The 24,593-nt window shown below is 43.3% G+C and overlaps 2 protein-coding genes across 2 annotated transcripts; one reads left to right on the top strand and one right to left on the bottom strand.

The window, feature by feature from the left end:
* The first annotated feature begins 1,359 nt into the window (after positions 1-1,359).
* Positions 1,360-3,292, top strand: mafbb (v-maf avian musculoaponeurotic fibrosarcoma oncogene homolog Bb). The gene has a single exon (XM_082534390.1). The coding sequence runs from the start codon at positions 1,699-1,701 to the stop codon at positions 2,662-2,664; it is 966 nt and encodes a 321-aa protein (XP_082390516.1). The 5' UTR covers positions 1,360-1,698; the 3' UTR covers positions 2,665-3,292.
* Positions 3,293-20,283: 16,991 nt separating this feature from the next.
* fam83d (family with sequence similarity 83 member D) lies at positions 20,284-24,378 on the bottom strand. The gene is made up of 4 exons (XM_082532582.1): positions 23,610-24,378; positions 21,962-22,129; positions 21,732-21,856; positions 20,284-21,617 (listed from the first exon to the last, which is right to left on the bottom strand). Exons 1-4 carry the CDS (start codon positions 24,093-24,095, stop codon positions 20,750-20,752), a joined length of 1,647 nt encoding a protein of 548 aa, XP_082388708.1. The 5' UTR covers positions 24,096-24,378; the 3' UTR covers positions 20,284-20,749.
* Positions 24,379-24,593: the final 215 nt, after the last annotated feature.

Below are 24,593 nucleotides of genomic sequence, written 5' to 3'. Positions count from 1 at the left end.
TTTGATACATGCTTGTTATGGCAAAAGAACCGAAGTGCCAGCTTGTGACGTGCACTTAGGCTGTGAGCATCCTATCATTAGCACAAGCTATACCACAAAGCATCACCCCGGTCTTCTGGCGTGAATCCTGTTATGTGTCCCTGAGAAATTTTTGCTCAGTCACACTGTCTCCTCTCTTCCTCTCTTCCCAGCAAGTCGAACTCGCTGAAACAATGCCTGGCCGTTCTCAGGCAGCAATTTCTATTGGTTTTGGCTTGAGTCTTTTTACCTTGTCAGTAAAGCATTCACTATCATTGGAGTAAGCGCTGCCTGAGAGGGTCAGCTCAGGGCAGGAACATTACTTAACCCTTCGATATCCTGTGCGTTTGTGCTTTAACTCTGGTTAGCCTGGTATCTGTTATGTCAGAGCTGCTGCTGAGCTGCTGACTTCTGGTGGGATCCCTCAGGAACTTCTTTGTGATGAGGCTTTGCATCTGTAATACAGTCATATTCCCTAAAGATGTAGTTTGGTTAATTAAAATGGAAAATATATATGTATATATTTTAAAGTAGCAGTACCATTGTTTTATGCATCTAAAATGTATTTGGCCTTAAAAAATAAGCGGTGAAGACTGAACAAATATATATTTGTACATTAAAATGTGAGCTTCACAATTTAAATCTAATAACAGGAAAAGCAACAAAGCAGTGAATATACCATATCCCTATGAAAGCCACTGCAGTGTAGGCAGTTGGCCACAAGATATCAGTATTCACCTGGGTATACCAAGGAGCACAGCAATCACAGTAGGGTCAAATGAATTTTCTAACAGCATCCTGTTGTTTTCTTAATGAATAATGACGTATAAATAACCATAAATTCCTAAATTACCACAAACCAATTTGCAGCAAATTGTGACTGATGGAAAATAAATGTATGGTTCTATTATAGTTCACAACCAATATTAGTTTTTAATAGACAAATTCATTGCCGTATATTTATTCAAAATCCTTGAAATCATATCCTTATCGTTCAGACGATTATGTTTTGTTTTTATGGGTTTTTGTTTTTTTGTTCTCATGGCTCCAATTCACTTTGGTGCATAATTTTTCCTGTGGGGTGAATTGGCAATATGCGAAATAGAGGGCGGATAAAACAATAAAAATAAAGAAATTAAACACAAAAGACACTACAGAATGGAGTTTGCGCCTCTGAGCAGACCTTTATAGGCTTTGGTCAAGTGACAATCACGAACAGATCGTGTGGACTCGCTCGTAGAAGCTTTTATGCAAATCTTCCCTTTTTCATTGGAGAGCAGGGTGGAGGTGTAGTCTGAAAGCCGTGACATCACACAATGCAGCTTTATGAAGAAAGTGCGCTTCTCCTGAAAAGGCAGAGTTACGTTCAGTCTGTTGGCATCACCGGACTTTTAAGTTCCTAAAGCCAAACAAGCTGCGCGGTGCGACGTCGCAATTCAACGTAAAGTTGAAAAAGGCGCTATCCTGTTTTTTGCTGTGATTTATTTTTCACGAGTGGTGTTTTCCACCTTTGTGATCGAAAGTTTGGAAATACTTCATTTTTTAAAAAATTTATTATTCGGGTTTTATTTTTGGGCTGTTTTTGTTTTGTTTTTTTTACAAGTGACTGCGATTTCACTGGCTGCATGAAATATCAGTGGACATTTGGAGCTCTTTAAAGAGACCGGCTTTCCATTTACCATGACGACTGAGGCGCATTCACACTTGGGACTGCAGAAACCACCCATGGATTTCGTCAGCGACTATGACTTGATGAAGTTCGGCGTGAAGAAGGAGACGATGCAGGGGCTGGATCGCTCTTTCCATAGACCAGACTCCGTCTCCTCCACTCCTGGCAGCACACCTTGCAACTCTGTGCCTTCATCGCCAAATCTCAATCCTAACGACCACAGAAACAACGTCGAAAACAGCCAGTTCTGGATACCCAACAACGGGGGTTATCCTCAGCAAATGTACCCTCAGGCTTTTGGCCTGACACCCGAAGACGCGATGGAGGCCCTCATCGGAGCCACAGCGCAGCAGGGACACCCATCTGCGCCCCACGGCCACAATCCGCCACCTTTCCCGGCTGATTACGATGGCTACGGCCACCTAAACGAGCCTGTCCAGCACTACCCGGGTCTTCCGGGTCACTCGGACATGCAAGGTATGCCCAACAGCCACTGCCAAGACCCATATCTCAAAGATGACATGGGGTGCGCATCCCCTGAGTCGCCGGAGGCCCAGCAGGTCCTCGGTGCGCACCACCATCTCCAGCAGCAACACAACCGCCACGACAGGCGATCCAACGCCGAGATGCACTTCTCAGACGATCAGCTGGTGTCCATGTCAGTCAGAGAGCTCAATCGGCTTCTCAGAGGCCTAGGCAAGGACGAGGTGATGCGTCTGAAGCAGAAACGCCGGACCCTGAAAAACAGGGGTTACGCGCAGTCCTGCCGCTACAAGCGCGTGCAACAGAAACACGTTCTGGAGCACGAGAAGACGAACCTGCTGTCTCAGGTCGAGCAGCTGAAACATGAACTCAACAGGCTGATCCGCGAGAGGGACGCATATAAACTTAAATGTGAAAAACTGTCCGGTGCAAACTGTTACCACGAAACAGGGTCTACCAGCGACAACCCATCCTCACCAGAGTATTTAATGTGAGTTTGTAGATTTTCTGCAGAACTGAATCTTTTCCATGTATGAGGGGTGGCATGTTGGCCACCTGGTCGCCTTGCTCCTTACCAAATAACTCCACGGATTTATCAAGTTTAAAAAAAAATCTCGGGCATAAAGGACACGACTCAACTTATTGTAATAGATGCAACTAGGCAACAAGTAATGAATGGAAATTTGCGAATAAGCATGCATGCAGGACATGTATGAGATGTCTTTATTTTATACAGACATATCTGTATTTTGTCTCAGAGGACGTACTTGAAATCAGAGGATATTTGCTTTGAATAATTATGCAACCATATTGTTTTGCTTCACTTATTGTTTGATCTTCATTTTGGTGATTTTGCTTTGCTTTGCTTTTTGTAGCCAGGATTATATTTCGTGTTCATCCTTTCTTTATATAGAAAACATCTAATGTTAGAAAGCACATGTCTATTGTTTTTATGAAGCTGATTCTGCTGGACAGATGTGTTCCTTATTTGCTTTTCTTTTCAATGTAATACACAGTTATGCAAATAATTATGCAGATTTTCATTTTTTTCATCTACAATGTTTGTTTGTTGGTTTTTTTTTAAATTCATCTACTATGGATCAATAAACCTATTGTGACATTTTAAAATCGTGTCTCATCTTCTCACGAGTAAATGTTTTACCCGCGTGAAACATTTACTTCCACTTGCACATTTGTCATCGTGGCTTGCTGTAGTTTTTGGAGACATCCAAACACATTAATAATCATATACACAACATAAAAGCAAAAAAGAAAAAAAAAAGAAGATAAATACTAGAAAAAAAAACCAAAGTCTACTATTTGTACATGCTACATAAAATAAGGGTATCACAGTATTTCAGCTAGTGCATAGTGTGTATAAATATGAAAGTAATTTGGTTCATTTGCAACTGAAAGACTATAAGCACATAAACAAAAATCTAAATTAGAGCAAAGTTCACTTTCCTCATCATAATATTCCTATTTTCTTATTCTTCCAAAAAACAAATAAGAACAAAGTGTATTAGTTAGTTTCGGCGGATGAAATGAGGAGTGGCCTCTCTCGTTCCCTGACCTTTGCCCATCATGGAGTACTGCTTCCTGTGGGACCCCAGCATGTGAAAGCACAGGGCGCTAACTAGCCGGGGCTGTGGGGCACAGATAAAATGGAGTGGAAATCAGGCTTCCCTTCTCCTCTCTTCCTCGGACAAACACCTCTGCATTCATTAACAGAGGAAAAGAGAAACAACAACCACGGCACACTGCTCCGCGCTCTCTTGGCCAGCTTCAACAACTTGGTGTTTTGTTTTGTTTTAAATTTAAATCATTAGGAGAATTTCCTAATGAGGAATTTCCTAATCTTAAACTGATCATTCTCAGTTTAAGATTACAACAATATTTGAATGAGCGTGTAGTTCCAAGGCCAGGGTAATAATCTGTGATAAGTGGTTACATTGTAAATTGAGTTTATAACCTCTGTGATTACCTCTGCACAGAATATCTTGGAGAGTGTTTCAGTGTCAGACGAGACTTTGTTACCGTCCTCCCTTTCAGTGAGAGTTTGGACTGGCAGGTGGCTCACTTTAGTCTGGAAACCAGATTGTCTTTTCATGTGTGACCCCCACCAACAGTTTTGACCTCACCCCTCTGTTAAAGCAAAGCAGGCCTGAAGTCACAGCACAGGTGCAAAAGCACTTTCTATCTGAAAACAGGCCTAATCACAAGAGCTCAGGATATCTAGACGGCTGCGGTGTTGAATCCTAATAAAAAGGGTTAATCTGTGGCTGTCATTTGTAAAAATGAGCCTATATTTGTGAACAATAAACAAACATGTATGCATGAACACTTCACCTATTCAGATAGCTGCTCTCGAAAAACAGAGAAAATAAAATAATTGAATGAGTTGATTTGTTTCAAATCACTGATCAAGTGAGTGATTAAAATCACATAAAAATTATTTAAAAAATTATATAAAATTTAGATTTTTCAGTGTGTAACTGAAAAATCGGTAACGGTAACGGTAACGGTAGTGGAGATTTTTTTTTTTTTTTTGGTGCAATGCTCTTGTGATAATGTACACTTGCATGTTCTTCACACTGCGCACACTTATGCCTCTCACAAAAATGTGGTTTTTAGAGGAGAGTGCTTTGTTATCGGTTGTGTGTTTGCGCACTTGCGTACATCACACGTGGATTTCCAAGCAACAGTGGAATAATACAGTAGAAGTGTTGGTGAGGAAAGCGGTTTGTGGTACTGTGTGACAGTGCGCAGGGTGCCATTGTAGAAACGATTAGCCAGCTCTTTTCCCTCGCATGTGATAGGCTGTTGGGGCCTGATGTGGGAGCCTCGCGCTCCACCACCACCACCGCCGCCGCCACCCCCTCCTCTCCCCTCCACTCACCCCTCCCTGCCACCAACACCCTGAGCCCACAGCGCCTGAGGCTGGCTACTGAGTCAGCAGGAGGGAAAGGTGTCTGCACGGCTGTGGCATCAGAACAAGAGAGAAAGCAAATAGCAAGAGAATGATGAAGAGCAGTGAAAACGGCTTAGAACAGACATGCTTGCATTTTTTAAAAACAGCGAGAAGGAATGGCTGCAAGATGAATGATAAAGCATGCTAAAGAGGAAGCATAATCATGCCTATAATTTTTAAAAAAATCTCTACTGCAGAGGGCTTAGTTTTTACACACACACGTTATTTCATAGAGTTTAATGAGACGCTCTGTCTTAATTTAACCAGAACACACTTTTACACACACACAGAGAACCTGAAGGAATGGTGTGCAGTGGAAACACTCGGACGGATTCATCATAAGCAGTTGAATGTGGTGCCAACCTCTTGCCTGAGTGCTAGGGTTTGCCAAGACTTGGCTGTGTCTCAGACAGCGGACACAGACAGTGGAATGCTGCAGCTACTCACCATTGTGTGCATGGGAGAGGCACAGGAATGCAGGCTGCCAGGCTTCATACACTAACACAGCCAGAGGCCTCGAGCCATGAGGGAAGACCCAGCCAAAAAGACCCCACAGTTGAACATCACTTATCACTTCCATCTGTGATATTATACCCATTCTCCTCTTGACAGTGTTACTTTGATCCAGCTCAACTGATTCTGGTGCAGCGTGACTCTTTCAACACTCAGTATCTTGTCGGGGTGGCTTCTGACTTAATGCAACAAAGCCGCTCAGAGATTAGATACCAAATGGATGTTTTGCTCAAATCAAGTCACAATCATTTGATCAACTGAGCAAATGTTTAAACACTGTTGATCAATCAGTGAATTCTACCTTTACAGTAATGATTTTCGCTAATCTTCCGTAGCTAAATGTCAGCTGGCCAGACGCTTGACCTCTGACCCCTCACCCCCAAATAACAAACCAGTTCCAGCCTGAGCCAGTTTTTTCACGGTTGTTTTGCAATAGCAAAGCCTCATACTGAGCGATCGTCGCTAAGAGCGACTTCACGTGAAGTGCAGAGCAAAGGCTGGGATGGAGGACAGGATGGACGACGGGCTTCCTCTTTCACTTCCTATATGAGGGTCCAGTCAAGTGACTCTCTGTGAGAGTGTTAGCCTGTGTGTCTCAGGAAAACGCAACTTCGATGGCTGTGGTTTCCGCTCAGGATGTCCAGTCGTTACTGCGCACAGTTGTGACACTGTGAATCATGCAGCGATCACACACGCACACAGGCATCTCCATGGACATAGCACACATAGAGACATGCGTATGCAAATCCAGGACTTTGTGTGTGCATGCGCCTTCTTGCTCTCTCACACACACTTTTTAAAAATAAAATCATGTGATTGTGACGATCTTTTTTTTTTTTTTTTGGTCAGAAGTATATTGTCGTGGCTGCTGATTACAACAGCAGTTTCACCCCCCCCCCCCCCCCCCCTGTTGCCACATCCTGAATGATTCCAGTGTAATTATGATTGTACTACTGGTAATGACTAAAGTTATCACATGATGGCCTCTGAAGGATTCAACAGAGTGGATTAATATGTAGCCCCAGGAACATAATAAAGCGGTCTTATTGGCGTAATAAGGAATCTGGCTTCCTGGGGACGTTGTGTCCAACGTGTTTGTGCATGAACTCTTGGGGATCTGATAGGAAGGCCCTCTGATAAAGTGCTTGTCACGTTCCAGTGGACACCACTGAGAGAAGTCAGACAAAGTCCTGTCACATTACAGACGGTGGACTTTGGTTACAGAGCAAAGGTGATGCACTGTATGTAATAATTATACAGGTTCCTCCCAGCATGACAGAACCATTATAAAACAGCCTGAGCTTGAGGGTTCACTGTAGTGCACAACAGGGGGGGTAAATTAACTCTGCAGTTGATGTTAAAATTACTAATCATTTTACTTGCATGGTTAGAATTCCACATGTTAACTTTCCTTCCTTTCATGGATACGCATGGTTTCATGAAGGTCGAAGAGAAGAGAAGAGAAGAGAAGAGAAGAGAAGAGAAGAGAAGAGAAGAGAAGAGAAGAGAAGAGAAGAGAAGAGAAGAGAAGAGAAGAGTCTTTCCCTTTCAATCCCTGCAAGGATTTCCTGTTCTGTTTTATGGGGGTCATACAGCTGGCAGGCGCCCTCCTGTTTCTGTCCATAATGATGACAGGCATCCATTAGTGCACAGTAGAAACACGAGTCACCGAGGTTAAGTCAGCCCCCCCCCCACGACAGCCTCTTCCCTTTCCACTGCGCCTGGACCCCAGTACACTACCTACCTATCTAGGGAAGATAATTGTAGCTCACAGTTGCTGTTGACAAAGCTTTGCTGATTAAGGGTCAACTGTTGCTCAGACACCAGTATGTTTAGCACAACCTGGAAAGCGGGTCCAGCCCCTGGGGACGTTATTGGGTCTCTGGTCTATAACATACTTGCATCCGGGAAAAGTAAAGGGGTCACTCTGGTTTTTGGGAAGAGCCCAGCAGATGAGAAAATAAACACTTCTGGCTGTTGTTAGGAAATGAAAGACAAGAAACTGCTTTTTTTTTTTAGTGGGGGTGTTAAAGAGAGCAGGAGTTTCATGGTCTTGACCTCATATTTTACATTGTGCTTAGAGGAATGAGATGAAGAAAAATAAACAGTTCAAAATATATCCTTTAGAAAAATAACTAATAACTGTGAAGTTTAGCTGAATCTTTAGAGCTTTCAGAAATTACAGCTGTCACTGCACATGTATAATTCGACACCCTTCTTCATAAGTTTCTGTGGGTGTTGCTGACATGAGAGTATGGCTGTAGTGTCATACATTTGGTGAAGTCTAAGAGGCCTCCCTGGAATTGGGTGTGTCACTCTCCCACTAATGTGTCACGTTATCATCTCCCTTGTGTCAAAACTCTTCCTTCGTGTTTCACAGAAGGCCTTTGGCTGAGCTTAAAGTCATATTGTTTTCCCCTCTGGCTGATTTTAGCACCGCTGTCTGCATTATATGCAGCTGGAGGACTTGGCAGAGAACTGTTCACACACCCACTCTTTGATTCTTTGGCCATCTTTGTCATCATGTTCGATGTGACGCCTCAGCTAAAATAACTGAGGAACAACCAACTGTGTGCTGTGGTTGGAGTGTCAAGGAGAAAAGCTTGTTATTGGGCAACCCAGAGCTTATAAGGGATCTATTTAAGGGGCTGCAGGCCTTTATCCTACAGTGAACCCATGTACTTGTTTGCTCTGTTTGTGGCCAAGATACAGGAAGTACTTTGTTCTGGCTTCTGTAATAGCAGAGAGAGAAAACCCAACTTCTCAAAAAGAAAAGAAAGAAAGAAAGGTTACAAGAAAACAACAAAGTCGACTGGGCGTGTGATAACAATTCCCACTGAATTTAAGATATATTGCACTCGCAATAAAGCGTTCGAGGCTGCCAGCAGTCACATCAGTCTAACAAATCTGGTTGTCTTTCACCGCGATGGCTGCAAGCAGAAGTAAAAATTGCATGATGAAAAGTAATGAATGCAGACAATGCATGCAAAAAATATAACTTTATGGCGTTAAACCTCCAGTAACAGTTTTTGTTGGTGTTTTTGCACCAAAGCACAGTGTGAAAACAGCAGGGCCACGTTACCTGCTTTAGATCAACATATCAAACTTATTAGTTAACAGATCCAACTGATACAGGGCTTCATTTGGAGCTTTGGGTTTTACAATCAAGCATATATTCACTCACTATGTTTGTTTCTACAAAATATACACCTGAGAATAGTTGACGTGTTTAAGTTTGGACCAAAGTGGTGGTCTGACTTTGAGATACTTTAAGAAAAAATATTGATTACAGCAGCCTTAAGAGCTTTTGTGAAACTGTCCAAGGGGCATGTGTATTCAAAACTTTCTCAAGCTATATCTCTTATTATTGATTATTATGAAATGCAACTGATTTCCACTGCCTTTAAAAGGCAAACAAGAGCTTGGAAGGCACTGACGTATAGTCGCAAATCATTTTTAGAAACGCAGCAAACCAGCGAAAAAGAATCGAATGCGATTAGTGTAAAGGAACACACCGCCCACACGTGGCTGCACAGTATCCTGCAGCACCTCCGAGCTGTAGACAGTGGGAGTTTGTGCCCTCTGACATGTAAACCCTGAAAACCTCAGCCTGCGCTGGCTGAGAAACACTGAACTGTCCAATTTTTCTGGGCATCCCCCCACCTGCCAGCCTCACATAAGCTTACGCCGTCTTCTTGAGAACAGATCTAACATCACAAAATCAGACAAATGAGTGAAAACGATACTGCTGCAGATAATCAGGCTGAAAACTTCAAAGCCAAGAGAGACAAAAAAAAAAGTGTTTCTGTGTCTCTGTGCTGCACTGCATCTGGAGTGAGTGTGTCAGCATGAAGTCTCTTTTTTTACAGGCAAGGTCAAAAGGTCATCGTAAGTCTGTGAGTGACAGCAGTAATGGTGAGTGGGGCTATATTTAAATCCCGTGGAGAGGGACAGCCTTGACTTACGCGTGGACCCTGCTCATCATTTTTTTCCACACAAATCTGAAACTGCTTCTTTTATGTCAAGCTGGCTTAAATGAAACCATCAACATTGTCGCAATGACAAATATTTTGAGATGTTGACTGTGTAATCATTCTCAGAACTATTACTGGTTGCCTCTGAATTAAAGGGGAACCAAATGTTACAAAATGTTCAAAGTAAATTCGTTTTTAGGTCCACTGATTTTCAGAGTAGGTTGAGAAATAGCTGTCTCACTATGGATTTTACTGGCCTGTGTGTGACAAAGTGGACTCTGCCTTTAAAGATTTATTTGTAATGCCCTGCTGAGGAGTCCGGTAGCTTTGTTGTCTCAATGGATCTGAAGGCTGAATGTGTTGATTTGTTTTGGTGAAGACAAACTGTGGTTGAACAGTAGAAGCAGTGGAAAACACGGGCATTGGGCTTTCCCACAGAATTGGCGGAGAAGACTTTGAAATAGGAGTGGCTTCTTGAAGCTTTGACAAACCCTGATTACCTGATAAATCTGTCAGAAGCCGCAGCCCCTCTATAAGAACCTGTTTTTTAAAATTATGTGCTAGTAAAACAGATCTTTAAAGGACTAATCCTTCAATCCAGAGTCAGTGTTTCATCAGCAGAATACACCTCGAGTGGTTGAATCAACGAGTGCTTCCCAAATGTGTCACATAAATGAGATTAATGAAAAACGTGTGCAGAACGACGGCGTGTTGTTGCCCTTTCAGACTAGTTTACCCCCCGGGGCTACGTTGACACGCACACGCATAGCTATCTGTGCTGCTATCTCTTTACAGTACATCTGTGTCAGCAGTGGGCTGAGGCAGGAGCATGAGAAATGGAGGCGAGCTCAGTCCTCAGTCCCACAGATAGGGGTTGTGTACTTAACTGTAAACAGTTTCTGTGTGTGTGTGTGTGTTTGTCTCTGTTTCTATCTGTTTTCATCACCTCTGGAAAGGTGGCATGACAAGTCTTCCCACAGGAGCAGCAACAGCCGAGAGTTGCCACCCCGCACCTTCCTCCTATCTCCACCTCACTTGATGACATGGGCTTTATCACATCTGCATCTGCTGGGCCAGTTAGTCTTTCCCCTTTGTTTAAGGATTAAGAGATGTTGCTGAACCCAGCATAGAAAGACAAATTAGGAGCTTTCTGACATCCAAGTGGCACCGATGTTTTCCTCTGTGAATAGGCTGGATTTTAGAGTCCAGCAATTATTCAGAATCTAGTTAACAGTGTGCAGAAGATCTCTCTCTTCTCTTGACTGAATCACCTCTTTGATGGCTGCGATGGACTCCCTCTCAGTCCTCAATATGGAAATGTCTTCTTTTACTCTTTAACTGCATTAAATGATGTGTCCTGTATGGCCTCTAGCTGCTGGGGAATGAAGTGGTTTGTTAGATCAACATTGAGAAAGCTGCTGAAATTTTAACTCCTAGCATAATAAACAAGAGCACGAGTCCTCCGTGATATTTCCTGCCAACTTAAAGCCAGGATGGAATAAATCTGATCCTGTTTTACTTTAGCAAAACTCCAAAACTATTTCACAAAAGCACCGACAGCATCAAAGAGGTGACGCCTTCGCTCCATATTGAGCCACTGTTACACAGAGAAGTTGACCTTGCCTTTGGCCTTTTGGCTGTCTGACAAAGCAGTCCCCATGCTGTAGTGCAGTACGGCTGTCCTCTAAATGAAAGTAGCTGAGAGGCGAAGGGCAAAGAGGCCTATGGAATATCAATGTGCGATGCTCTCAATTAAGATTAAAGCTTCGAATGGAATCCTATGGAGCCGCTTCCCTAAGAAATGCTTGACATTTTACCCTTGCTGACTCGGGATAAAAAAAAAAGAAAAAAAAAGTGTCCTGCGCCACCAGTACCACCACCACCGCTAACTAGCTGCCCCTCCTCGGATACGGCGCGCCTTTTGCTGAATTCATTCTGTAGATATTGACTTAGGCTGCAGTCACACTTCTGAGAAATAAGTGAAATGGATCATCTTACTGCCAGTGGATGATAAGAATACTGAAATATGAAAAAGCGTCTGGATCAGCAAAATGACAAACCACGGGGGGAAATATGAGGCAGTCATGATAAACCCTTAGAGACAAATTCCCTACAGCTAGACGTGGAAATGAGGCAAGGAAAGAGCGGGGCAGCGAGGGGAAAGGAGAAAAGAAAATATACATATCCAACATTTTAATGGATGTTCAAAACAGAGCTTCATTAATTTAAAATACATATATCCTCTCTGCCAAAAGCACGGGCAGGCTGCACGTAGATGGCTTTTATCCACACAAAACGGCAGCTGTAAGATTTGCTCAGTAAGATCTGACCTCAGTCTGATTTATTACAGGAGAAACTCGCCCAGTGAAAAAAATACATCACACTGTCTTCATTTTGCATATTTTTAGCCACTAAATATTCCTTATTTACAGGAAGCGGTGCATTGAGAAGAGCTGTGCCCCTTTTTCATTAATGCAACGTTTGAGATTGACTTTGCATTTTATTAAGATTCAGCAGATGCCTTTTCTGGGCTTCTTAGAACGTGCTGCACATTTCCGGGTAATTTACAGAGCATGATGTGTGTTGTTTGCATCTGATCTTGTAGATTTATGCTGATTACCATGATGTTTACGGTGCGCGGATCTGCCAGTATCATTACATCCGAGCTATGTAAGCATTTGTGTTTCTGTTTGATGACACTGGAAAAATACAGCGCCTTACATGGCCGTCAAATCCGAGACTTTGAATGAATAAGAGATACGTATCGGCTAAATTTTTTGGGACATATTTTTAGAACTCCTGGTGGATCTAAGCTATTGTGCATGTGTGTATAAGGTTGATCTAATATTTTAGAGCTGAAACTAAGAGAACGGGGACTGATTATGAATACAGTGTATAAAATATGATCAAAATGGAGCCTATCTTGTAAACTCCACCCTTGATAAACAGAATTCCACATCACGCTCCAACTCTGCAGTTAACTGAATCAATGCAATTCCACTTGTGCTGATCTTGCAGACTGAGGCCCTTCCCCCATCCCCCCTCTCTCTCTCTCTTTCCCTCTCTTGCTCAGTCTCTCTCTCTCTCTCCATCTCTCTCACACACACACACACACACACTTCTGTCTCCCTCCCCAAGCAGGTCTACCCATCGTAACACATTAGCAGCAGAAGCCATCACACAATCAAGACAAGGCAGCGCATGAGACGTCAGGCCAATTTGTTTCCTTCTCAGAGCTACATCACATTAGGAGGGTGGCTATACCCTTGAGCTAAATCCAAGTTCACACAGAGGGAGCATGCTGCCGGACAGGAGGGCAGCGATGTCAGCACTTTTCAGACGGCTGCTGACATGTATCCAGCAGACTGACATGTATGAGGGGAAAAAAAGCTTGATAGTTTGAAATATGGCCTTTTGGATGTTTCTCTGTTTTTTTGTAAGCTTTTGGTGGTGTTTCCTGAGGCCTGGGAGAGAAGGAGTGCACAGTCAGAATATTTCAACAAAATAAAAATTGCCTTTAGCCAGAGGTCAGGGTGTCAAATGAAGCTGTCAGGTGAGTAAAAGGAGATGATATCAGGACATCACAGGCCTAAACACATCTGATTGGACTTCGTTCTTCGTGCTCTCGCTGGATCAGAAGACAAATGTAACTCGGAGAGGCCAGTCAATAGTTCAATTATCTGCTGTCTGTATTGGTTAATTAAACATATAACGGGCCACCTAAGGACTAATGATAGCCATCCCATTACCCATAAAGCTGAAGGATTGGGTAGAACCACCACTTGACCCCGGGCTGGATTGACTGGCCTCGGGTACGGGGTCAGAGTGTATCTAACCGTTACTGCTGTGACACTCCTTTGCCTCACTCGGTCCCCATCATATGTCTCAGGAAGTGGCTCACAGCTCTGCCAAAAAACAGTTGGAAGGGGAAAAAATGCAATTACTGCAAGATTATCATACTGCTTCCGTTTGACTTTTCTGACTGAATTCATGAATATATATGAATCCATCTTGCATCTCAATCTGAACCCACCACCCCCCCACATACACACACACACACACTCACATCCATGTTTGGCTGGTGGCATTTTCTTTGTTTCTTCAAAGTATGTTTTTGCAGGAAGATTAAAGAGTTACCTTGAAAAAAGAAAGTAGGAACCGTCAAAACTCTCAGCAGGCTGTTCTTGGTGTAAAAGAATAATCCCCCTAAAATTACATTACATTTCTGGGAACTTTAATACAGAGTGCTTTGGGAAAGATGTGTTTTTCCCCAAATATTGCTGTTGTCAGGCGAAAACATGTCATTAAAAAATAAACAGCTTGTTTTTGGTTTTGCCCAACTGAAATCTTTTTTTTATCTCTAAACTTTTTTTTAAATTTATTTAATTATCTAATTTAGTAATTATCTAATTATTGGTAATCTTTGTTCAAAGTGTGGTGCAGTCAAATATTATTACAGCTGAGCAACAGATCATTGCAACTAATATCCTGTAAAACAAATCAACATATATGACAAAATATACAAAAATGTGTTATTTGTCAGATAATGAACATCTGGATGCTTAAAAGCATATCTATCAATACAATTACTGATTCAAAAATGGAGCATTTTGGACATTTTTCACCTGCCGTCTTAGAAGCAATATATTCCCTGTGCTTTTTAATCATGACACTCTTTTGTTATATTTCTAATTTGCATTTTAAAACATTTTTTCAACTGGCTTTTATACCTGTGTTAAATAAGCAGCTATATGATGAAGAACAAGCCAATCAGCTCCAATCAGATAGGTGAAGTGAAAAAGATTATCTATTTATCAAAGCTGTAAATATACATAAATGTTAGACAGACACATGAAGTTCAAAAATAATAAATTCTTGAATAAATTCATGGAAGCAGCAAGAAGTGGCTTTAAATGGGCCAAAATGAGACTAAGGACGCTAAGTTATATGTTGGCATACAGACGCAGTACCTGCTAACGGTGTACCCATGGGGTCTGATCATACACAAGCACGAATCATGCTGATCATACTGTAGCACAAATAACTCTCAAAGCCAATGCTGGCTTTGAGAGCAAAGCTTCAGAGCAGACGGCACACTGCAGCTTGCTGTTTGTGAGCATGTGTTGTTGCAGGCCACTCGGACTGTCCATGCTGAACCCTGAGCGTCAGAACTGTACAACACAGCAATGAAAGAAGGTGGTCTGGTCTAACAGTTTCTTTTAAACCAATTGGACAGTACGCTGTACTCCTTGGGAGGAGATGTTACTTTGACATGCTACCACCTGCCTAAGCATACACCCTGTTCTCTTCTTCGTGGCAGCTGTGAGGACAGCGGGTATATTATTCTTTCAGCAAGATTATGAGCTCTGCTACAAAGTGAAAACATTCAGGAATAGTTTGAAGAACAACATAAAGTGAAAGTGATTTACTTAGCTTCTAATATCTACCATCTGGAGGATCTGCTGCAAGAAAAGATCCACGGAAACCCCAGCTTGCACCTCGCCAGACTTAAAGACTCTGCTCTAACATCTCATTACCTCAGCACACCTTGTAAAGTCCTTATTGAATCCACATTGATAAAAACATTTAAACATTTCTTCAATTTTACTTTTTGATAAAATGGTAATTCTTGAACATTTTGTCAAATAACACAAGGACAATAGAACTGAAGAAAACCAACTTAGTAGTTCTTAAAGCTCTGCTTCTGACGTTCACGCTGAGTCCTGTACTTGTGAGACCACCTGTACCCACCCCCAGTTACACTCACACATACAAGGAACCTGTCTCTCCTTGAAGGTATCACTAACCTTTAGACTTCACCCACTGTTCTCCTTAATAGCTCAATCTGATGGATCATTTAAAAGCCCGCTGAAACAGACAGATGGGTAATGGATTGCATGGCAAATCAATGCTGGGATCAATGGAAGACATGCATCAATAAATGGATAGAGAGCTACTGAAATAGACACCGCAGTTAATGGGGGACAGCGTAGAACATCATTGTGTGGAGCACGCAGTGTAGGCAGGCTAACACGAGTCGCCCCCGGCTGATAAAGTGTCCTTTTGAATAATGCAGACAACAAACTGACAGTGGTAAGCTAAACTTAAGCTTGGCTGTTAGAGTGCGGCTGTGTTTTTTAGTCTCTACCCCCCAACGAACACACACACTGGCACTCAATCCATACACACTCTCTAAAGCTATAGGTGGCCAACGCTTGCCCAATTTCTTTGCCCGAAAGACCGGAAACATATGACTCTCATGGCACGGAAAACATACAAAAGGACACATCTGTGTTTTCTGTGCAAAAACACAGAGTCCCAGGAATCGTTTCTTTACGCACACATGAAGCATGCGAGGAAACACCAGGCCACTTTCAGTAGGAACAGGAAGTATTTTCCTCTGATAAACAAAGTGTGTTGTTATTTTTCCTATTGGAAGACAGTGTTCTGATCTGACGGGCCAGGACACATGATGATGTGGGGGAGCGGCACACCACAAGTGTTGAACTTGTGTTGGTCTCAGGTGGCACTCTGACTGTACACTGACTCATCCCCGCAGTACCGGACGCTCCAGTCTTGTGGTTTAAATGCCTAGCAGTGTGATGCATCCCACTAACTGATAACTGCATTTAACAGTGATGTCAGCTAAATTGAAAAAGACATTGTAATAAACAAATATAATTCTGGATAAACCTCAGCTTCTGCACAACCAAGTGGTAAAACGCTACAGCTGTTTCTCATGGGCTAGAGTTATAAATCTCTGGTGAATGGCTGGTTTAAGGGTGGGTGCTGAGAAGCAGCTGTACCTGTCTAAAAATAGCTCCAAGGCTGCTGCCGGACAGCGTGTTTTAAGCTCATCATGCAGTTTAGCACAAAAGTCCTATCAACAATACCTTCCACCTGCATTAGCCCGAGCGTGGCCCCGAATCAGCATTACAACACAGGAAGTGTTGTGCAAACTGAGCGTCCGCGCATGTCCCTGCGCCTGACTCATACACCCAAACAACGGCCAAATCCTGACCACATAATTCAGACACACTTCATTTTCCAATGAGCTGAGCATTCATTATCAGCGTGCGGTGGCCTGAGGCAGAACAATCCCTCCTCGGTGTAGTGACAGCCACCGGCCGCCCTGATGGAAAACAAAACACAAGGTGGCACTGAGAACACGAAACCGTTATGACAGGCCGGATTACACCGAGTAGTAAGCACATTTTATCAGTCTTTTCTTTTAGTCAGAACAGACTGAAACTCCTACATGCAGCCTGTTTTGTTAGGAATGCAGGTGCATGTGCACGCAGAGCACACGCTGTTTGTGTGAGCTGCGTGCTCACACCTGTTCGGGTGTACAGTAGGGTCAACGTAATTGCTTAATGCAGAGTCTGGCAGCGTTTATGGATGCCAAACTGCGCCTGTGGGAGTCACTATAGCCCACAATCTGACTAATGAAGGCCAAGTAATCAAGCTTCAGACTCATCAACCATGTTTGCAGTAATTAAAAGGTTTATGTTCAGGATCAGGAGAGCTGTTTGAGTCAGTGTCAGAAGCCAGATTGGATGTTTATTATTTCCGGAAGCCGAAGCCAAAATCGAAATATTTGACACAAACTCCACTGATCTAATTGTTCATTTAGTTTATATAATAACACAATCTGATCATAAACGCAGCGAGCTACAGTCTTTGCATTGACATTCGGGCACGGAGGGAGCACGCGTAAATGTACACCATGATGGATATAAATCCAATAATCAATTGTGTGCTGACTGCTGTCTGTCTGCATCATCCTAATCTATTCTGTCCTGTGGGACTGTGTGGGGCTGTGAAGAGGACAGTAGGTTAAAAACTACACGCATCCTGGTGAGAATCCCACAGAGAAATAAACACTAAATGTTGCACATAATCAAATTTTACCAGAGCAATTCACGTAACGGTTATTTTACATCTGTGATCTCTGATGATTCCCAATAATAGAGTCAATAACTGAATGAGAGCTGAACACAGTGTTTGTGTTAGGATATAATGTTACACCTTGTCTCAGACATGCTGATATCCACAAGGATTTCCTAGCAGAAGTTCGGCCTCTGCGGGTCTCCGGGGATCATGACTGACCTCATAAGGACATCAGATGCTGGCTGTTTGCTCACCATAATCTGGAAATGAACACAGTATTACAGGATCACCAGGACAAAACCAAACAAAAATATCTAAAATGAATAACCATAAGCATCATAGTTGATCAAAGTCTTCTCAGAAAGCGATGATTTATTTCAATTTAAGAAATACGTCTTTGGTGTTTCCAGAATGTCACCTCTTCTATGTAACAGAAGCAGAACATACAACAGACCAGTGAGCGTGCTTTAGTTAGGGACAGGGCTCTCTCTGGTGGCAGAGTTTTGCTAGTGTTACAGTTAATGTTCATCGTAAGAGGGATTCTGGTAAATGTGTTAAGCTATGCACTCTCAATTAAGAAGAAAAAAATCAATTAAAAAGCAAATCATAGCTATAGTTTTTTTTTTATTCGTCCCATGTGATGAGGAATACGGGAGCTTTTCTGTTTACCAGTGAGCCGAGCCTAATGCTGTGGGTGCGCACTGCTGTGTTGTGGATCCCCCACTGCTTCCTTGATTACAGCCAGTGGTTGCTTTGCAGCAGCCAATTAAAATCAAATACCATTCTCTCACATATTACCACCATTGTATTTACTTGTAGATCAATTCCCTTCAGCTGCGCCATTTCACATAATGAATGCAGAGGCTTTTGATGTGTTTGCCTGGTAGGGGATGAACGCACCACGGGAGGAGCCGATGGAGGGCCTGCTGTTCTTACCTTTTTGCCATTTGATAGTCAGAAGTGTAGGCTTTATTAAGACTGAATGGTAATAATGTGGCGTGCTGTAAATGGCAGACCTTTGCTACCTTGATGAATCTTTTGAAATTCATCAGAAAAGTTGCATTTATCCAGGATATGTTCATTGTTATTGTGACATTTCAGTGCATTTCTCTGTAAATCCCACCTAAAGCTAATTTAGGATTTTCTCACACAACTGTTGGAACAATACCAATTTCTATTAATCTGCTAATTAGTTCATTCATTATCTGGTATTAGATGAACCATCTCAGGGGCCTTTCACAGGAACAAACAGGTACATTGCTGAATTAATAAAACAGCATGAAAAAAACCCCACACAGTACAGCCCTTTAGTAAAAAATTACAAATCCAGAGTATCTAGAGTACTTATTATAGAGGAAGAAGTCTTCAGTTTATTTGTATATTAAAAGCTGGATTATTGTTACCTGAAAACAGAGAGCATATTAATGATGCAGATGATTTCGAAGGAGCTTCAGGTAACTGATCTGCATACAGGAGAGTAGTTTCTTTTGTCGTGTTTTCCGCCCTTCACACTATTTGTTTGTTTGTTTGTTGCTCATAGGGGGGAAGGGGGGGTGTCATCTGATTGTTGGGGATTCTCTGTTTTCTCTGTATTATTGTACGGCCTCTACTTTATAATATAAAGCACCTTGAGGCAAATTGAATTGAATTTCTGTAAAGCAATGCCTCGTACGGCCCAGTAGTTAAGTAGATACTGATTAAACAAATGATCACCAGATCTCAGTCCAAGTGTATACAATCAGCAGTGCTACTTTTATTGTTATAGTGTAATTTGTCAAGTGGACTAATGTGTCTATAAACTCTAATGTGCAATGAATAGTAAACACTGAGTTTTGCTTTAAAACATGCCACAAAAGGTTTAGTTCCTCACATTTAATCCAAGTGCATAAAGAAATGTAGTTAAACCTGAGAAGATCTCATGGCGCACACAATCATTTCATTCTCCCCTTTGTGTATTAAAATCACACGCTCCTATCTCTTCTCGGTTAAGCCATCTGCACACGTTGTTGTGGAGCAGTTGCACCTTGACTTCTCGGTGTAGTTGAACATTAGTCACATAAAGCATGGTGTGAGTAACACATTTATAACAGAGCGCACTTTCAGACCACAGCCAAGACACTGGTGTGTTTTGGGCATTTTACAGTGGGACCTTTGTGCTTAACCTTTGTGCTATACGAAGACTGAAACACTGTTTGTGACCAGCTTAGCGACACATTAAACAAATAAACAGCCGTGATTCAATTTTTAGAGCTCTGCCCAGATGACAGCCGAGTTCTTTCTTTTTTGTGACTAAAGCATAAAAAGCTGTTGTTTCAGTTAAACTGTTACTTGTTGAGAAAAATCTCTGTGAAAAATGAATCTAAAATGGAACAGAGGAGTAAGAAGTTATATATATTTTTTAAATTCCATCTGTGTGTAAAGAAGCGTTTACTTATGATTCAACCTAATCTACACTTGTGTTCTGCGGTGCTGTTCGTTCTCCAGATCCACCCTGGACAGAAACCGTGATTGCCAGCGTAATCAGCAAAAGATGCCAGTATCACAGATGCTGTCTCTCAGCTAATTGCATGAAGACACGGCGGTGCACGAGGCGCAGGTGCTCGCTCTTTTCGTGAAGTCACTTAAGTGCGGTTTGTCTCCTTGTGTATGCTGGAACTTCTGAGCAAATATTTTCCGAGCTCTGTTGTCTCCCATTTAAACAGCATTGAGGATAAAAGAGACAACAACAAAAAAAAAAAAAAGGAAATGTGGAAGCAAAGCAGCAATACAGCAAAATACTACTTTATTTATCTGCAAGGCACAGCTGCTCCTCGGGATCATGTTCCAATGTAACTACAGCAGACAAATTTGAGTTTAAAAAACAAAACAAAAAAAATAAAAAACCGTGCTTAGATTCGTTTTATCTCACACTTCAGCAGATATGACTCCATTTTAACCAGCTTAGTGTTACAATATTCACAGTAAGACACACTTATTACGTTGTCTTTGGTTAGAATTTCTGCCACGTCGATGTCAGTTGCAGGTCTGTTACCTCTTTGGAAAGGATTGTTTCAACATCGGAAGGACAAAGGATGAAAAGAAGGAGGGAAAAAAAACGGGCACTGCAGAAAATTAGACAAAGAGAATAAAGCTGAAATTCTCCTACATAAGCCAACATGATTTATTTAGCACAGAGAAACTTTGTAACATTTCCCTCCACTACCCACCACCACTAAAATCCCCGAAGACAAACTAGTGTACACATCTGGCTCTTGGCCATGTTCCCATGCCCGCACTGTCAGCAGGCATTCTGGGATTGGGTTCCTGCACACAGTCTTTGTGTATCCTCTGACTGCCACGAGCGCCAAGCCCCTGAGTCACGTTGGTGACGTCCACCAGTTCCCGCCTCTCGGACAGGGCGGTCACCATGTGTTCCAGCTTGGAGCGGATGGTTGTGTAGTGGTGCTGGCGCTCTTTGGTCAGCTTGCGGAAGCAATCCTTTAAAGTGGTGTCTGGAGCTGCCTGGGTGGGCACGGGCTGTCTGGAAGACACCAAGTGGGGAGAGGTGTCCTGGCTCGGCCCTCTGCTTATTTGAGTAATGATGCTAAGATGCTGCGGGAGCTGCAGGTCGGTCTGGCTTTCAGCCTCCGTCACCGACCGCCTCGTCTGAGTCGACACGTGGCAGGTGCTGGGGGTCTCCGTCTCTTTTTCTGCTTGCTGCTCTGCAGAGAAATGTGGAGTCGTGCTGCCAGCAAGGATCTCCTCCTGAACGTGCTGCCGCTCCATCCACTCGTCGTTTAGAGTCGAAGTGTCAGACTCTGGGCTGGCTTTATGTGGAGATGCGGGGTCACAAGGTAGCTGCAATGCTAGCGTTTGTGGCTTACGGCTGGGCGTGCTTGTCAGACACGCTGGCCTCTCACTACGCAGGTGAGGGGAGGAAGCAACTGAGTGTTTGAGGTGCTCAAAGATGCCGCTGTTGCGGACACTTGGAGGTCCGTGAGTGTTTATGGGTAGAGACTGGGCATATAGGATACGAAACTCCTCGTCAAATTTCTCAGTTATCTGACCAGAAAGCTCAATCAGGTTGCTGCTGTTTAGTTTGCCATCAGTCCAGTTGAACCTGAATTGAATTTTAAGCACATATAGCTGAAGGTAAGAAGCAGACCCAGCAAGACGGATGCATAACTTTACAGTCTAATAAATCAGGAGGGCACGATGGCTAGCGGGCTCTTACCTGTAGGAACCTGTAGCCACTCTGTTTCCATCAACCAGCATGAACCTCTCGTGAACTTTACCCGTAATCCTCGCTCCAGATCTCATGTAATAAGTTGTGCCGGTTATAGTTCGCACCTTCATTTGCTGCAAAGGATTAGAGACATGTTTTGGGGAGGTTTTTGGGATGCCATCTGATGCTCATGTTGTGCACACAGAGCCATGCTTGTCTTAAACGAACCAGCTACATACCCGAAGGTCATCCAGGCGAACGTTGACATTTTTGCACATCTTGAGGAAAGCGGGCACGCACGACTGGTCCAGCAGGATGTAGACAGGGACTCTGCGCTGGGAGCAGGCCTCCTGAAGGTCCTTAAAGATATCCAGGTCTGTCAGGGAGTCTGTAACTATGGCAATCACCTGCAGTGGAAAATTACAGAGGTAATATAATAGAATTCTCTTTTCGGGGGGCCGCAGCCGTGCTCTCGCAGATGTAACACATGATTGTGTTTTCATTATTATCAAATACAAGGCCCTATTCAAACAGAGCCGTGAATCTCTGTCTGACACACTCCCTGTAATGTGTGTGCTGATGAGCTTTCTATTGACTGTGGTCTGTTACCATGGCAATCGGCAGTAACGCTTGGTCAGCAAACAAATGACTTTTATACAGGAGACAAGTAGGTGCACTGTAGGGTTTGCCTCATTTTTCCCCAGCTTTGTTTTGCACCCAGATTTCTCCTTTTTCACGAGGAGGAATGGAATTTGACACGCTGCGGTAAAGGTTGCATGTCGAGGATTAGACACGGACATTTACATATCTTAGATTTATCGCTTCAAACTGGTGTTTTATCCACACGCAGCTTTGTCATTTGTACCACGCCTTATTTGGATGATGTTTGTGCGCGTGTGTGTGTGCTTTGGGTTGGGGGATGCTTGTTTTCAAGAGGCAGCATAAAAGCAGAGTTAAAATTCATAGAAACTCAGGAATGGGGCCGTTCCTTTGAGATGACCACCAGCAGTGCATGCTCAGTGTGTGCCGTTACAGTCAGTGGCCTTCTTTGTACAATAAAGACATTGTGCAGTGAGTGGTGTAACATTACAAAAGAACAAACAATCTTACAGCTCGACCAGGATTAGAATATTTTTAGAAGGATTGGCCCGGCTGTCGGCACATAACATGCACAACACCACCGTTAAGCTCTAAACCTGGGAGAAAATCCAGTGTTTGAAAACATTTCTAGCGAAAGAGGGAATGGAGATGAGCGAAGCAAGTCGAGGCACATCTGGTACGCAGGTTCTACACAGGCCTGAGGTGCTACAAACTCCCTCTCTCCTCGTGCAGGAATGTCTCTTTTCAAAACCAGAGGCTGTACTGACAGCTCCCGTCAGGAACATCACATTAAATATTCATGCTTTGTTTTTGTTTGTTGCATTTTTTCCCCCCGTCCTTTTAAGGTTGGTGATTTCTTCTAATACAGATTTCAAAGCACGAACTTCTAAAATTCTAAGTGATCAAGGGAGTTTCATGTGGACAATGGAGACTTTTTTTTACGTTTTCCCTCCACAAATGATGCAAAAAAGTGTCTGCATATACTGGCTTACTGACTGTGTGGTTGTTGTGGTGGTGATGGGGGGAGATAAAGCCCAGGTGATAAATGTCACCTGACAAAACCAAAATAAAAGTCCTGTTTTAGGATAATAACGCACAAATAAGAGATACTGTAGGAGGACTACTACAAAGGACTGTTTTTTTACACCATTATTTTTGCACAAACTTCAAGTGAATATCACATTTCAGTGTGATACAGGACACGCATTAAAGGACAGTTTATTTTAAGGGCATGCAAAATAGAATGAATGACAGCAGATATGTGCGTGTGCGCGGGCCTGTGCGTACCTCTCTAGCGCTTTTAATCATGCGCCTTGCAGCCTCCTTGCAGCTGTAAATGCATTCGCCGTAGCTGGGCTGGAAGTGCGCCACGGCCCGCGTCACTCCCCGGTAGGAGCCCGCTGTGAAGGCGGGCCATCCGAGCTCCAGGAGCGGCGGCTCCACGTCTGACACCTCTGGGAAATAAGTGACCGAGGAGCAGTCCAGGGTGCTACTGAGCGACCGCTCGAGCGCCTGTTCCTCCCCGTGGAAAGACGAGCACCGCGGTGACACGGCGGCGCTCCTGATCTGTTGGATCTCATCGTCCGACAGAAAGTTGGGGATCCTCTCTCTCACGAGAAAGTCCAGAAAGTTATCAAGACCCCCGGACAGCAGCTCCTCCAGAGCCAGCCGGTGCCTCTCATTGTACACTTCCTGTAGGTTCAGCTCGTCTGTCCCGCGAGGTTTTGGACCAAACCTCAGAGGTGAGTCGTCCAGGCACTGAGACAGGGCCATCGCCGCGTCTCCCGCTTCCTTTTACCTGAATCACACAGCAGCGGGCAGGTAACGCTTTGACCTGCAGGAAGGAAATTTGTATTTTGTTGCTTCCCTCCGTTCGTGCTCGACGTGGATCCGCATTGGCTGCGGGGTGGTTGTCAAACCAGAGCGGCGTCACCAGACTCGCCGAGCCAGGCTGTCAGTGTAATGTAAAGGTTGTCTCATTGGCTCATTTGGAGGAAAACAAGCCTCCTGTACGTCCCTCTGCTACCCTGATCCGGTTACACCGCAGATAGCAGGGATCACCAGAGGTCCCACTCCTACGCTTTTTCGTGATATCGTGTCTCTGAGGATTCATTTAGCTCGTAGTTCAACGTTTGTTTGTTTTGTTTTTTTTATAAAAACACAGTTTATTAAGAAAATAAAAATGCAGACTCTCTGACTTTAGATGGAAGTAAAAACACAGGAAGCAGTTTACTCATCTGTCACAGTGAAACTCAAGATTAGGACAATATA

This window comes from Aulonocara stuartgranti, assembly GCF_965226115.1.
Source record: "Aulonocara stuartgranti genome assembly, chromosome: 5".
Classification (NCBI taxonomy): Eukaryota; Metazoa; Chordata; class Actinopteri; order Cichliformes; family Cichlidae; genus Aulonocara; species Aulonocara stuartgranti.
The sequence above is the reverse complement of the archived record's forward strand: the minus strand, read 5'-3'. Positions and strand labels throughout refer to the sequence as shown.

Bases quoted from the DNA above. Each gene is read 5' to 3' on its own strand.
- mafbb (XM_082534390.1), top strand. From the start codon at position 1,699: ATGACGACTGAGGCGCATTCACACTTGGGACTGCAGAAACCACCCATG.
- fam83d (XM_082532582.1), bottom strand. From the start codon at position 24,095: ATGGCCCTGTCTCAGTGCCTGGACGACTCACCTCTGAGGTTTGGTCCA. The intron at 22,130-23,609 runs GTACGCACAGGC...TTTCCACTGCAG, and splicing joins TGATTAAAAGCGCTAGAGAG to GTGATTGCCATAGTTACAGA. The intron at 21,618-21,731 runs GTAAGAGCCCGC...AATTCAATTCAG, and splicing joins GTGGCTACAGGTTCCTACAG to GTTCAACTGGACTGATGGCA.